The 15,535-nt window shown below is 47.2% G+C and overlaps 1 protein-coding gene across 1 annotated transcript in view; it reads left to right on the forward strand.

Moving 5' to 3' along the window:
• The window catches only part of LOC119391876 (glucose dehydrogenase [FAD, quinone]), a 90,934-nt gene that overhangs the window by 19,580 nt on the left and 55,819 nt on the right, over window positions 1–15,535 (forward strand). The window contains exon 2 of the mRNA XM_037659528.2: window positions 8,898–9,100. Coding sequence (XP_037515456.1) covers window positions 8,898–9,100 — 203 coding nt within the window. The remainder of the gene's footprint in view (window positions 1–8,897; window positions 9,101–15,535) is intronic.

The following is a 15,535-nucleotide window of genomic DNA, read 5'->3' on the forward strand; positions in this document are numbered from 1 at the left end:
TACCCTTCCAATTGATTTCCTCCTTCATCTACAATGTGTTGTTGCATAGTGAAAGACTTCCTACCTAGCGCCTTTACGTGGCTGCAAAATATCCTAGGCGCAACCTTCTTTTTTTCGTGAATCTCTGTCACCCAGCGTTCACTTTCACCTTTAATTTTTGCCTCGACAAATTTATGTACAATGGACTTTTTCTCTAAATATGTTTCCCATATTTCGTTGACTTTGTCCTGCGGTGGCTTCTCCTTTTTCTTGCCTTTCTATGCTCCCGTGATACTTCACGTCACCTCTCGATCGTTTCCCGGATTCCTTTGTTCCACCAACTTTTTGGCTTCCTCTTTCCCTTCCAGCTAATAGTTTTCTTCTGTTTCCCTATTTCTTTCGTCATTATATGTAATTGCTCACTATACTCCCAGTCCTTGCCTGGTATTTTGCCTACTTCTTCCTCGACTCTTGCTGCTATATTTTTTATTTGTTTGTAATTTAAATACGAGGTGCCAGACTTTGATTCTATGCTCTCATTTCCAGTTTATATCCCATTTGCAATGTTATTCGTTTATGATGACTACCCAAGCTTCTATTCTCTTCGTCGTCTATTTTCATTTCTCTCAACTTGTGATAAGTTCCTTCAGTCATGAGACAATAATCAGTACTTGATTGCTTGTTTCTGACTTCCCACGGGATCTGCCCATCGGGGTCTTCCCATCAGTGTTTGAATATCCGTCAAGGTCATGTATGTAAGCATTCATGTCCCCTAGAAAGATGATTTTGGCCCCATTACCAAATTCCTTAATATCCGCACTCATGCAATCCACTATCTCCTGATTCTTTTCTCTGCTGTTATTCCCCTTCCACAAGTAGTCTACCCCTATCCACGTTTTCTTTCCACCAACTGTGCCCAAAACCCAGAGGTGCTCTGAACACGTCTGTTTCACTCTAACCCATTTGGCTCCGCTGTGAACTAGCATTCCTATACGCCCACCTTTCCTTTATGATATGATCCTGTTGCACCCTCCCCAAACGTAACTGTCAATATTTGGTGACTCTTCCAAAACTCCAAGGTGTGTTTCTGTAACCGCATAAATGCGTATCTGTTCTTTTTGTAGCTGCTCCTCAATCTCTAACAATTATGCCTTTTTTCTGCCACCCTGCATGTTAATGTAACTAAGTGCAACACGCGCCTTCTCCCTTTTTTTCCTTTTACCTTTTTTCTGGTTTTACCAATACTACCTGTCAGAGTCCTCCTGGTTGTTTTAAATGCGAGGCATTTCTTAGCAAACCTTTGGCACTTTGAGCGTTGCTATCTACGTGTCTATCTAGTCGCTTACGTCTGGGTGCTCTCATGATCGCCTGCTTAACTTGGTATAGACCAAAATTGGCATTGGGGGGGGGGGGGGGTGTAAGAGGATCTGACAAATATGACTGTCGGGTCATTACATGAATAACGTGAAAATGCTGTCGCGTACGTCGTCAAACCCTTTCCTCCAGACACGTGTGGCACATACCCGTTTACCACGGGCCACGGTGTACGGGTATGGGCCACAGGTGATTACTGTTTATATCTACCCAGGAACGGCGAGAACAGACACTGGTAATCTAAATGCGAGAGCGTTAAGGAAAACCGACACTGGCAGTGGGTTGGTACAGCATAGAAGTACTCCCTGACTGCATCGCATGAAACTGATTCTCACAACGCGTGATATCTGTGGAATTTTTTTGTTACTAGCTACCCCGGACTCCGAAGGGCCCGCGTGCCCCCCAAAAAAGCTACTGCGCGTCCTGCCAGTCGCCAGCCCACCTCACGACCAAGCCTCTTATCGAAGTGGATTCTGTCTCTTTGGAAACCACCCCACCTGTGCACCTCCCTGTTTATTTCCACTACCTCGAAACCCTTCTCTCGACTAATTGGCAATATCTCTTTGTTTGCGTCGACAACCGCTCTTTGCAAGTTGCGGTTGCGCACTGGTACTTCTGGTACTGTACATAATACAATCTGCACCTGTGGTGGAGGGGGAGGAGTGCACGGCGCGCATCTCATCGACCCCTTTCACCAAGGTCGTCGTTAGTCCTGACTATTCTTTGTTCAAAACGGCATTTAGTCCTCTCGGAATCACCACGAGGGGACGTCTCTGTGCTTTAGTTGCGAGTTTTTGACTAGCTTGCCTCATGACTGACCCCAGTGTGTCCTGGCAACGTCCCTATCGAAACTCTTTTATCGCCTTTCACCCTCTCCTTGATTGCCTCTGTGCATAGAACTAAAATTCGAGTCGGCGGCAATAACAACCTGCTGAGACATTTCTTTTGAAACCTGCACCTGGCTGTTGACCTGGTGACTACTGTGAGTCGCGACTGCCGCTTTGTCCCCTCCCTCCCTCAAAACTACCTCCCTGAAGCTGGACCCTGTGACCACTGTATCTGCCTTTTTCATGCCTGATGCTCGTTTCGCCTCTCCCCCGCGTGGGGTCGTCGCCCTAATGCTTCCGCCATCAACTGCGTCTTCTTTGTTCACTTTGACGACCTTCGATAGGCCCTCCTCGGTTGTCCTAAGTCTTTCTCCCATGGCTTTCGTCTTCTCTCGCTCTGTCGCCAACGCATTCTCCAGCTCTGCGATTCTCGTCATGAACCCACTGTGGACCGCCATCATGTTTTCTATGTTCTCCTCGAACTCGCAATATCTACACTTGGCGTCAGCTTTGTCTGCTTTCTCATCCGCACAAACTTCCATCTTCCAACCTACCCCGCACCCTGAACACGTTACGGTTTTTTTGACCATGTCTACATCAGTTCACCGATGTCCACGTGTTAGAAAACTGTCACATCAAATAACCACGGCGTACTAAATACACTGCTCTAAGGCAAAAGAAACTACAAAAATCAATGAATACGCTACACCTCAAAGTACCTGTGCATGCACGTGGTCAGTCTACACGCACACCTAAGCCACGTGGTGGCAGGAAAACAAAACCGCAGTACAAAGTAATACACACACGAAAGAACAGTACGAAGTAGTAAACCCAATCAAGCTTTACGTTAGCGCCTTATGTGCTCACAAAGCTACAAACAGAGGCTACAAACAGGATTCAAGAACCGGCCAGCACTCTCCACCACTTGTAAGGCAAAGTTTAGGACGCGCAAGACACTTCTTTACTGTGTCGAGTATGAGCCCCACAACTCAAGCCCAAGCTTAATAATAATTACTATAGGGTTTAACGTCCCAAAACCACGATATGATTATGAGGGACGCTGTAGTAGAGGGCTCCGAAAGTTTCGACCACCTGGGGTTCTTTAACGTGCACCTAAAACTAGGTACACGGGCCTGAAACATTTTCGCCTCGAACGAAAATGCAGCCGAGGCGGCCATGATTCCATCCCGTGACCTCCAAACCCAAGCAGTGATGATGAGTATGTACATATCGGAAGATGAAGCGCATAAATACTGCCAACGAAAAGCATCGAAAAAGGCTCGAGTGGCAAAGAAGCTGCAGCTTAATAGTGGCACTTCTTCCTGTGACACTGAACTTCCGTGGATTCGGTGTATGGTGCGATGATTCCTTTAACTGCCAAGCTGTGCCATTCAAGCGCTTATTTTGCTTTGGCAGCGCCAATCTGTGACAATGAAATGTCATTATTGTTATTGGTATTGTAACGATGTAACGATGGTATGGATTTATTTACAGGCTGAAAATAATGAGAGATGTTTGGTGCAGCGCAAGGGACAGGACGGTCAGCCCCACAACGGCTCGCTGCTCGTGCGCCCTTCTCCTTCCTCTTCTTCTTGGCTCCAGCGAACTCATGCAGCGTGACAATTTCCCGGGGTGCAGACGAAGCTCTCCGAGCGAGTTACGTAGCCCGATGGTGGTAATGCTTTAGGCGGGCAACATGTACAGCTTGGGTTCTACGTGACCGCCGGTTGTCAGAGGACACTTTGGCGATGACGAACGTGACGTCACTCAAACGTTTCAATATGACGTATGGTCCGGTATACCTGGACAAAAACTTCGTGCACAATCCTTTTTTCCGCACAGGCGTCCAGAGCAAAACAAAGTCTCCACGAGCAAATGTGACAGGCGTGTGTCGAGCGTCATAACGAGCTTTGGCTCGATCTTGTGACGAAATAGTCCTGAGGCGAGCCAGTCGACGAGCTTCTTCAGCACGACATAAAGTCCGGGCTACTGAGAAGTCTTCATGTGGAGACCAGGGAAGTATCGTGTCGATAAAGCTTTGGGGATGGCGAGCGTAGAGCAAGAAGAAAGGCGCATACCCGGTGACTTCGTGCTTCGCCGTGTTGTATGCGTACGTAACAAATGGCAAAACAGAGTCCCAATTTTTGTGGTCATTGGACACATACATGGCAAGCATGTTGGTCAAGGTGCGATTCGTGCGCTCAGTCAGGCCGTTTGTTTGAGGGTGGTAAGGTGACGAATGCCGATAGTCCGATCCACAAAGGCGTAACAGTTCTTCAACGACATCCGCTGTAAACTGTCGTCCTCGGTCACTAATCACAACACGCGGAGCACCGTGACGAAGAATGACAGAGTGCAGCAGGAAGAATGAAACGTCAGCTGCTGTAGCGGAAGTGAGCGCCGCCGTCTCAGTATATCGCGTCAGGTAGTCCACACACACTATAATCCATCGACACCCAGCAGATGACTTAGGGAAGGGGCCAAGCAAATCGACGCCGATCTTTTCAAAGGGAAGGGTTGGTGGCTTAACTGGCTGCAAGGCACCCGCCTGAGGCGTTGTTGGTTGTTTGTGACGTTGGCAAATAGCACAGCTGGCAACGTACTGTTTTGTTGTCTTCCAGAGCTTGGGCCAGTAGAAACGCTGACGCACACGGTGCAGCGTCCGAGCGAAGCCTAGGTGACCTGATGTAATGTCATCGTGCATGGCGCGAAGGATCTCGGGTCTAAGATTCTGGGGCACGACGAGGAGGAGTGGAGCACCTTCAGCGGAATAGTTCTTCTTGTACAATAAACCTGCGGATATGGTGAAAGGTGAACTCCGTGCTGCTGACCGAGCGGCATCAAGAAGAATCCTTACGGAAGGGTCTTGCTCCTGTTCACGCTTGAAGGCGGCGGCATCGGGAAACTCCGTGGATATTCCGAAAAGATATTCGTCCAAGTCATCCTCCCCATCTCGGGTGCTTGCTGACGGAAGTCGAGATAAACAGTCAGCATCGGTGTGACAGCGACCACTCTTGTATGTGACGGAAAAGTCGTATTCTTGCAGCCGTAATGACCAGCGAGCTAACCGGCTGGTGGGGTCGCGTAGTCCAACCAACCAGCAAAGTGAATGGTGGTCGGTGACTATCCTGAAGGGACGGCCGTAAAGGTATGGTCGAAACTTCTGAATGGCGAACACTACCGCGAGGCATTCCATTTCGGTGACGGTATAGTTCCGTTCTGCCTTTGTGAGTGTACGGCTTGCATAGGCGATGACTTGTTGGCGTCCGCTATGTATCTGTACAAGTACCGCTCCAATGCCCACACCACTAGCATCGGTGTGAAGCTCAGTTGGTGCCTCAGGATCAAAATGGCGTAAAATTGGAGCAGAGGTAAGTAAAAACTTTAGCTCACTGAACGCAGACTCGCACTCAGCAGTCCATGCGAAGGGTGTGTCCTTGTGAAGCAGAGACGTGAGTGGATGAGCTAGACGTGCAAAGTCCTCGATGAAACGTCGGAAATACGAGCACAGCCCAAGGAAGCTGCGGAGGTGTTTCACTGTCTTCGGTTGCTCGAAGTCTCGGACGGCGGCAAGCTTCTGAGGGTCGGGACGGATACCTTCCTTGTCGACAAGAAAACCAAGGACAAGCGTTTGACGCTCACCAAAGTGACACTTTTTCGAGTTAAGGATCAGTCCCGCACGGCGGATGCAGTCGAGAATAACTTCAAGCCGTTGGTTGTGCTCGTAGAATGTCTTGCCGTAAATGACCACGTCGTCAAGGTAGCACATGCATATTTCCCATCGGAGGCCGCGAAGGATCGTGTCCATGAATCGCTCGAAGGTTGCCGGAGCATTACACAAGCCAAAGGGCATTACATTAAACTCAAAGAGGCCATCCGGCGTAATGAAAGCGGTCTTCTCTTTGTCTTGTGGGTTCATAGGTATTTGCCAGTAGCCTGAGCGCAAGTCGACAGATGAAAAGTATGAAGCGGAATGTAGGCAGTCTATGGCATCGTCTATTCGTGGGAGCGGATAGACATCCTTTTTCGTTACTGCGTTTAGGCGTCTATAGTCGACGCAGAATCGCCACGAATCATCCTTTTTCTTGACCAGTATAACGGGAGCTGCCCAAGGACTACAGGACTCTTGGATGACACCTTTCTGTAGCATCTCCTTAACTTGGTCGTCGATCACCTTCCTCTCGGTGGGAGAGACGCGGTACGGCTTCTGTCGAATGGGGGCTGCGGCCCCAGTATTGATGCAGTGGTGCACGCGGGACTGCGGTGGTGAAGGCAGACGCTCAGGTTGTGCAAAGTCAAAGACTGAGGCATAGCGCACAAGAAGCTCGTGGAGTGCGCGTTGGTCGGACGAGGGGAGCGACTTGTTGATCATGCCGTTGAACTTTGACGAGTGGTCAGAGAGTGGGGAAGTTTCAGTTTTGTCGGTAGTGACAGCAACTGCACGAATACCCACAGCGGTATCTTCTTCAAAGTACGCTAACTTCAACCCAGCAGGTAAAATAACGGACTCGGAGGACACGTTCACCGTCCACACGTGAGTAGAACCGCCTACGAGTTGGACAAGTGAACGAGGGACTACAAGGCTTTTCTTTAGCGTGTTAGAGTAGTCCGGCTCAATCAGTCCACAGGACAAACCTTCACGCGGGCGAGATGAAGTAACTGGAACAAACTTTGCTGTTCGCGCAGGCAAAAGCACATCACTGGACACGGAAAATACCTCAACTCGATCAGATGGCATTTCGTCACAAGCATGTGGTAGTAGATCAGTTCGCAGGGAAATTTCACCAGCTCTGCAGTCTAATGTCGCTCCACAGTCTCGCAAAAAGTCGATTCCAAGAATCACGTCATGAGTAGCGCGTGCTAGCACGGTGAATTCAGTTCGAAACTCCTGTTCACCCACGGTAACCAAAACTGAACATACTCCAACAGGTCGCAACAGTTCGCCGCCAACTCCACGAAATGTGGACTTCCCGTCCCAGGCAAACATCACTTTCTGTCCTAGGCGATTCTTGAAAGAAAGGGACATCACAGACACGGAAGCACCAGTATCTACTAAGGCAACAGTACTAACACCCTCAATACAAACACACACTTTGTTCTTTGACATGACGACAGGCGGAGGAATTTGCGAAGATGACCGTCCTGCGACCTCACCTCCATCGGTCGCACCAGCTAGTTTCCCAGCTGGGGTGGTGTAGGCGGGCGGCGCGGTGATGGCGATCGACGCGTCCGGGTTGGTGGCGGAGTCAGGCTGCGGTCAGACACCGGAGACGCATTCCTGGGCATGTATTCTCGAGGTGGCAGACGAAAAGGGGTAGCGGGGCCAGATGGTTGCCAGGGTGCGGCGTCTTGCATGCGAAGCGGATACGGACGATCTCTTGCAGTGCGTTGCGGACGACGTCTGCAGTACCTGGAGATGTGTCCCTGAACACCACAATTGAAGCAGACAGGTGGGTTACGGTGGTTCTCGTTGTTGTAGGACACAGGTCTCCTGGGCATTACGTAGTCGGAAGACACTCGCCGAGGCGGCACGTCCTGTCGACGCGTAAAAGTCGTCACTTGAGGCTGTGTCATGGTGCTCTCCATATGGACGTCATCGCGGTTGGTGTATGCAGGTCGCGACCAGGAGACCGGTACTTCCAGATAGCGCTCATCCAATGCACATTGGTGACACACGCGTTTGGCATCTCCACCTTGAAAGTGAGCCAGTTCGTCTCTGACAACACGCCGTATCATAGCGGCGAGGTTGTCAGAGGAAGAGATGTCTACGCTTGCTACAGTCGTGACGTTGTCCAGTCGGCCGAACTTCGGAAGTACCCGCCGTGTTTTGAGAGCTTCAAAGGCACGGCAGTGACGCCTCAAGTCGGATGGCGTCGTGACATCTTCCTTAGAGATAAGAAAATTATAAACATCTTCGGCGATTCCCTGGAGCAAATGTCCCACCTTGTCCTCATCTGACATGTTCGGATTCACTATTCCACATAGCTTCAGTATCTCTTCTATGTAGGTCGTGCACGTCTCTCCAGGTAGCTGTGCTCGCCGTGAAAGTGTCTGCTCGGCCTTTTTCTTTTTCGAGAGCGAATCACCGAAGCACTTCTTTATTTCGTCGACGAAGTTCTCCCAAGTTGTCAGTACATCCTCATTGTTGTCAAACCACAGAAGTGCAGTTCCGGCAAGGTACAGGACAACATGCGACAGTTGTGCAGAGGCGCTCCATTCATTAAGGCGGCTCACCCTCTTATAGTGCCGCAACCAGTCGTCGACGTCCTCATCCTCTCTTCCCGAGAATGTGCGCGGCTCCCGATAAGGAGTGCAGCCCGCCTGTCTTGGGCGAGCAGTCTCTTGTGCGGTTCTTTCATGGCCATCATCACGTCTGTCCGCGTCATTCATGGTAACGTCTCCCGGTGGTAGCCCGGCCAACCGTTTACTGCGTCGAGGGGGCGGTAGAGCTCGGTCGTCCAGTGTTACGTACCCCGCACGTCCACCAAAACTGTAACGATGGTATGGATTTATTTACAGGCTGAAAATAATGAGAGATGTTTGGTGCAGCGCAAGGGACAGGACGGTCAGCCCCACAACGGCTCGCTGCTCGTGCGCCCTTCTCCTTCCTCTTCTTCTTGGCTCCAGCGAACTCATGCAGCGTGACAGTATTATTAGTGTTACAATATTGTTAGCGCTGTTTGTTTGTCAGCGAAATAAACATGCTTGCTCTCGCAGTGGGCGGTGGTTCTGCGGGCTCTGTGTTGGCCAACCGTCTGTCACACGACCCCTCGAATCGAGTCCTATTGCTGGAGGCCGGTGGTGTCGAGGATTCAGTGACGGACGTGCCCATGATGGCCTCTGTCAGCCACCATACGGATATCGACTGGAGCTTCGTCAGCGAGCCGCAGGAGGGCTGCTCGTTCGCGCTCAGGGATCAAGTGAGTCCTCCTCCTCAGCCGTTAGGAGAGCCGCGCTTGGAATCGTTAGCACTCCAGGTATTCACGCTAAAAAGAGTATAACCTTCGATATGTCAGTTAGTGTCAGGAATGACAGTCTTCTGTTACTCAATACAGTCCATATAGACTGTGACCACCTTAAGCACTCCGGGGCAATAAATGCGATAGCAACAAATTGGAATGCTTTGCGAAGTGAAGCTAGCAGCTAAATCTTTTGGATCTGATATCGCTTAACTGTACAAAAAGCTGGTGCAAGCGGATGCGGCCGCTCCAGGAAGCGAAGCGGTTTTCGTGCTGTCTGTCGTATCAACGTTAAGTAAGCGGTGACAACGCACAACACGTACAATGGTACACGAGCCGTTACTGACATCTGTCGAGATAGCGCCCTTGCGACGTACAGCACCCCAAGAAGCACGCTATGTTGAAGACCAAGGCTGATATTAGAGCCAAGGCAGACTAGACACTTCCGGCGCCCCACGAGTACGCACAGCTGCGCGTGAAGATTTTGAGGCACTGTCTACATGGATGCCGCATTTGCTCGCGTATAACCCGCCCCTGCGTGTAACCCCGCATCCCCAATTACAGACTGCGGAAAAAAAAATCCCGCGCATTGCCCTGACGCTGTCTTCCTTATATTATCATGACACAGTGCCGTGAAGCGAACTTGCGCACCGGAATTCGGACCGCAAGTACTATGATTTCATTAAAAGATGTATGTCGAATTCTACGATATATCAAACTAATTATAGTTTTTTTTTTGCGAGATCGATATATGCGGGTTCGACTGTACAATATTGCTAAATGATTTAGTAGAAAGAGTACAGAAGATACTGGTTCTGGGAGGCAGCGTCGTAGATGATAGACATTGCAAAACACTAGATTTAGGCCCTAGATAGTGTTCTAAGCTACCTCTGATCCACCAGAACACTGCGGCGCGTAGGCGTATCGGGGGGAGGGGGGGCAAGGGGGGTGCCAGCCTTTACACTGAGAAAATCAGGGGGGCGGAGCCCTCCCCCCCTCTCGACAGTGGTCATTGTCGTCTGCGTAGTGGGAAAACAACCTGCAACATGTCCGGTGGAATTCGTCTATATCCAAGCTGCTGTGTGTCGATGAGTGTGCAGAAGTGTTGAGTGCGTTAGTTATGCCGAACTGGGTGAGCCAAAAGTTTTCTCCGCTTTCGTGTCCGATGAACATGCTTCGCGTTGCTTATCATAAGGTAGCTTGCAGTGATCGCGGTGGCTTGAAACGAATCTACGAATTAGGCAATGAACTCGAACGCATTGGGAAGCCTAGTTTTCAAGCTTGCCCGCAGCTTGATCTACCGGACTAGAGAGATAGTCAACGTCCACTGTTTTCTGAACTAAGCAGACTGAATTAAAAGCCGTGCGTTGGTGGCCATTAATCTAAATTGACTTTTACAGCGCACAGCGCAAATTACAAATAGGACGGCAAAGAAGCACTCGCGCAGAGTGCTGTTTCTATATATATATATATATATATATATATATATATATATATATATATATATATATATATATATATATATATATATATATATATATATATATATATATATATATATATATATATATATATATATATATATATATTTATATATATATATATATATATATATATATATATATATATATCCGCAAGGATGAATGCACAAAGATGTATACGGGCACAAACAGCTCAACATCGCTATACTACAACTGAAAATATTTATTATACTCACGTGAGTTCATCTCGCCAGCTGCTATAAGTAGATCCTTGGCCTTATGTCAACAGGACAGATGTGGTTATAAGAGCGGTCGTGGCCTTCCTACAAGTCACTCGACTGGATGCGCGTCTTTCGAGTTGGCCCAACGTGACGGGGCTATATTCGCTCCTCCCTAACTTGCCGTCGCCGTTCATTACTTTTCCATGTCCCCATTCCGCAGTGTAGAGTAGCGTGGGAGAGCAAACTATCGCTCAGGCCGACCTCCCTGCCCTTCTGTCGACAAATTCTCTCTCTCTCTCTAGGTATAGTTCAGCATAGTAATGCGCTGTTTAGTGTGCACAGGTCATTTACCACGTCGCATAACAAGCAGGCGATCTTAAGGCACACCGAAAATTTTTGTCCAATAGCGAATACCCATGCAATGGCCAAAAATATGCCATATTTAAAATAGCGCATTCCCTTGTTTACGTAGTCGTGCAAGAGCGGTCATTACGCGATGGATCATTTTCGCGTCATTTGTTGCATCGCGTTACGAGCAGGTGCTGTGCGCGTGACTCAGAAAATTTCGGCTAATATACAGCTAACGATCAATGTGGAAGGAAAAAATGCGCGGTAGTTTAACGAGATATTCGCCCACATTTTTTCAAACAAAATTTGTACTTACACCATATGCACAAGGGCATTTACTTGGAGCCCAGCAGTGTTGCAAATACAAATACCATAAGTACAAAGATTGTAGTACGCCTCTAATACCAGAAGTTTAATGAGACTTCTGGATGACAAGTTAACAATGCTAATAATATGCAATAGTAATATAGTAATGGCAATAAAAAATCAGTTTCACCACAAGGGCGAAGCAATAAATGCGAAGCAATATTGTAATGTTATACGAAGTAAGGCTCGCAGCTAACATTTTTGGATCGGATATCGCACAGCTCTACAAAACGCTTAAGAGAATAAGGTCGCTCCATGGACAGACGCTCTTTTCGAGCTGTGTCTTCGCGTTGAGAGTGCAGCAGGTACAATGGTGGTATAGGAGCCGGGCGCTGATGCTTGTCGAGATAGCGCGCGTGCCAGCGATCGCGACCGCGCCCTTACAAATCAAAGTTCACACTTGCTTCTCGAGCGACAACCCCCCCCCCCCCCCATGCGTCTTTTCATGCTCGTTCAAAACGGCCGGGGTGTTTCCTCTCTGCTTAAGCATTCGTCGGCAGGTCTAGCACGCGGGGTATTTTAGCGCAGACGCCCTCCGATCGACGGAGATGGGCCGGCTCATATGTGACATCTGCTTCAGCAGCGTTCATCGCCCCCACTCGCACGCGCTTACCCGCGGGTAGGACATACGATGCGCGGGGGAATGTTATCAATTTGGTCTTTATATGGAACATCACGGCGACGGCGACGGCGGCAACAAAAACCCGTCGAGAGTGTCCATATAATTGCTATCGATATAATAATAATAATAATCAATCAATCAATCATTTATTTAACGTGCCCAGGAACAACCGTGAGGTCTTTGTGCAGGCACACGCAAAAAAAAAATCAATAAAAATAAACAATACAATACAGACAGTCTTCAGAAATAAAAAGAGCAAAAACACGTAGACAAAGAGAAATGAACACAAAAGGGGAGGAGTAAAATAAGACAATATGAGAAATATTGAAGGGGAATAAAAAATTAGATTGCACATATACAACTATGCGGAAAGACGGAGAAGGGAAGACTTCGTACATTGTGCCATACTATGTCAAAACAGTGCAAAGCTCGGATAAAAACAATGATTGTGGACTATGAAAAACGTCAAGATCAAGAAAATTATTATTATAAAGACTTTGCATTCTGTGAACGGTAGAGTGTTGGAAGAAGCAGGCGGGTACATGAAACGGTCTGTTCTCTCTGGTTAACTTACGCGGAATTCGAAAATTAACACAATTGAGAAGTACAGGGCAGGATATGATACCGTGGACTAGCTTGTAGAGAAATAAGAGATCAGAACGATTTCGTCGGCAGTGAAGTGATGGCAGTGATAATGATTCAGCAGTACTTGAACGAGATTCAGAGTCATTTTTAGCAAAGCGATGGTTATATATGCTGAGGAATTTTTTCTGGACTCGTTCAATGGTGTTACCGCTGGATTGAGCAATGCCATTCCATATCACGGACGCATACTCAAGTTGCGGAAGACATATTGCCGTGTACAATTTGTGTAGGACCATGGGAGACCTGAATTCTCGAGATATTCTACAAACACATCCGAGAGAACGAAGGCCCCGCATAGCAGCACGCTTAACGTGAGAAGAAAAGTTTAACGCGCTGTCAACAATAACACCAAGATCACTGATTTCATAAACCTTGCATAACGGCACAGAATTGACAAAGTATTGAAATGACACGCTAGATGTTTTGCGAGTGATAGACATGAATTTTGTCTTTGAGGTATTTAGAGAAAGGTTATTGCCGTTGCACCATTCGGAAAAAGAACACAAATCTGACTGCAGCAAGCGACAGTCGTTAACTGAATGAATTTCCTTAAATATCTTGATGTCATCGGCATACAAGAGGAAAGAAGAATTACGGATGGCAAAAGAAACATCATTAACGTAAATTAAAAAAAGGAGTGGGCCTAATACCGACCCTTGAGGGACCCCACTAGTCACTTTATACAAAGAAGAGGTTTGGCCATTCACGGCAACATAACAAGATCTATTGAGCAGATAGCTGTGCAAGAGATTCACAATCGACAAGTCAACGTCAAAGTTCGCAAGTTTAACCATAATCAGTGTGTGGCTGACTACGTCAAAAGCCTTGCTCAGGTCACAGTAGATTGCGTCAACCTGTCCTCTCTGAGAAATAGGTGTGGAGATCTGCGTCATGAAACTAGCAAGATTTGTGGTAGTTGAGCGGCCAGCAAGAAAACCATGTTGATTTGGAATCAATGAGTTTTTCACACTAAAAGACAATATTTTGTGAAGAGCCAGTTCGAAGATCTTTGATGTGGCACATAGTAGAGAAATCGGGCGATAATTAGAAACATCTGTCTTAGAGCCCGACTTAAATACTGGGAAAACACGAGCAGTTTTCCACATGCTAGGAAATGTGGAAGTGCCCAGGCAGTTATTAAATATCGTAGTCAGTACTGGGACAAATATAGTACCATATGCTTTTAGTATGGCGGAGGGGATGCCATCTGGGCCACATGATAAGGATGGTTTTAAGCGCTTAATGCATTCGCTGATAAGATTTTCATCCAGCGACAAAGCACTGGATGAGCTAACTGCCTTGGGCTGTTGTCTGATATCAGTGCTGGAGTCTGAGGCCTTATAAATGGATGAGAAATGTGTGGCAAAACAGTCAGCGACGGCATGCACTTCTACCCCATTTGAGTAAAAGTCTGAAGGACTCTCCGCTTTTGCTAGACCGTTTACGTACATACTTCCAAAACTCAGCCGGCCTGTCAGAGGCGCTTTTTTCTAAGAATTCAATGTACGAACTATGATCCCGTTTATATAGGCGTTTAGAGAGAGTTCGAAAAAAGCTGAACTCTTCCTTCCACTCGCTGGATGGAGAACATTTAGATTTCCTGTGTGCGTGATCTTTATGCTTCAGTGCACTGATAAGTTCAGATGAGAACCAGTGGGGGTATTTACGTTGTTTAGGTGTATACTGAGGAATAAAATTAAGCATGCTGCTCAGTACAAGCTCCGTAAACCGATCAACCTGGTCATCAACATTAGGTTTGTCAGTAACCTGTGACCACTCAACGGTGGACAAGTGATGATAGAGGCCCGTGTAATCACCTCGCTTGAACGCAAATCTTGGAGATTTGTTTACGTAACTGCTGTAGCTCGTTGTTTCGGCTGATGCAGATAATCTTACGTTAAGTGGTGGGTGGAATTTGTCCGGACGTACAAGAGAGATGTTGGAGCGGGAAGCTTCAAGGGGTTGATCGTTTGACACACACAGGTCTAAGACGTTGCCACTGGAATTGACGACTGAATTATGTTGCACTAGATAATCAAAATCCTGACTTTGATAACTATGTATCTTTCTGTTCTTAACCGTGAAACTCAAAATCTCAGACTGTCTGACGTTGTATTTGATTTGCATTCTCTAGTTGCGTTTTGCATTTTTTTGCTCCCATTTTGCTTTGTTCAATTGTTGTCCTGTGTTCTACTGCGTTAACATGGTTATTACTTGAACTTTTTTTTTTATTGAAGTTACATTGTGAATCACTTTTTGTTATGCCCCCCTGCTTGGTCTTTCGACCGCAGTATGCTGTAAATAAAATAAAAATAAATAAACGCCAGAAAGTCCAAGAGCAGGCTGCACTTTTTCTCTGTGAAATGATTGTAATGAGAAAAGGTAAGCGTGCTCCAGTCAATTCCAGGTGCATTGAAATCCCCAAGAACAATAATTCTGTGCCCACTATGAGAAGATATCACAAGTTCAATAGAAGGCATGACATCGTGAAACGAGGCAGGGGAAATGCTGGGCGGTAAATAGAAGCATCCAATCAACAATTTTTCACGGCGCTCAAGGTTGATTTCTAGCCAGATCGATTCTTCGATAGTTTCTAGGTCTTTCCGTCTAACGGATTTCAGTGAATTGTCAATGGCAATCAGCACGCCACCGCCTAATAATAACAATGATAATAATAATAATAATAATAATAATAATAATAATAATAATAATA

Source organism: Rhipicephalus sanguineus, chromosome 4, assembly GCF_013339695.2.
Source record: "Rhipicephalus sanguineus isolate Rsan-2018 chromosome 4, BIME_Rsan_1.4, whole genome shotgun sequence".
NCBI lineage: Eukaryota > Metazoa > Arthropoda > Arachnida > Ixodida > Ixodidae > Rhipicephalus > Rhipicephalus sanguineus.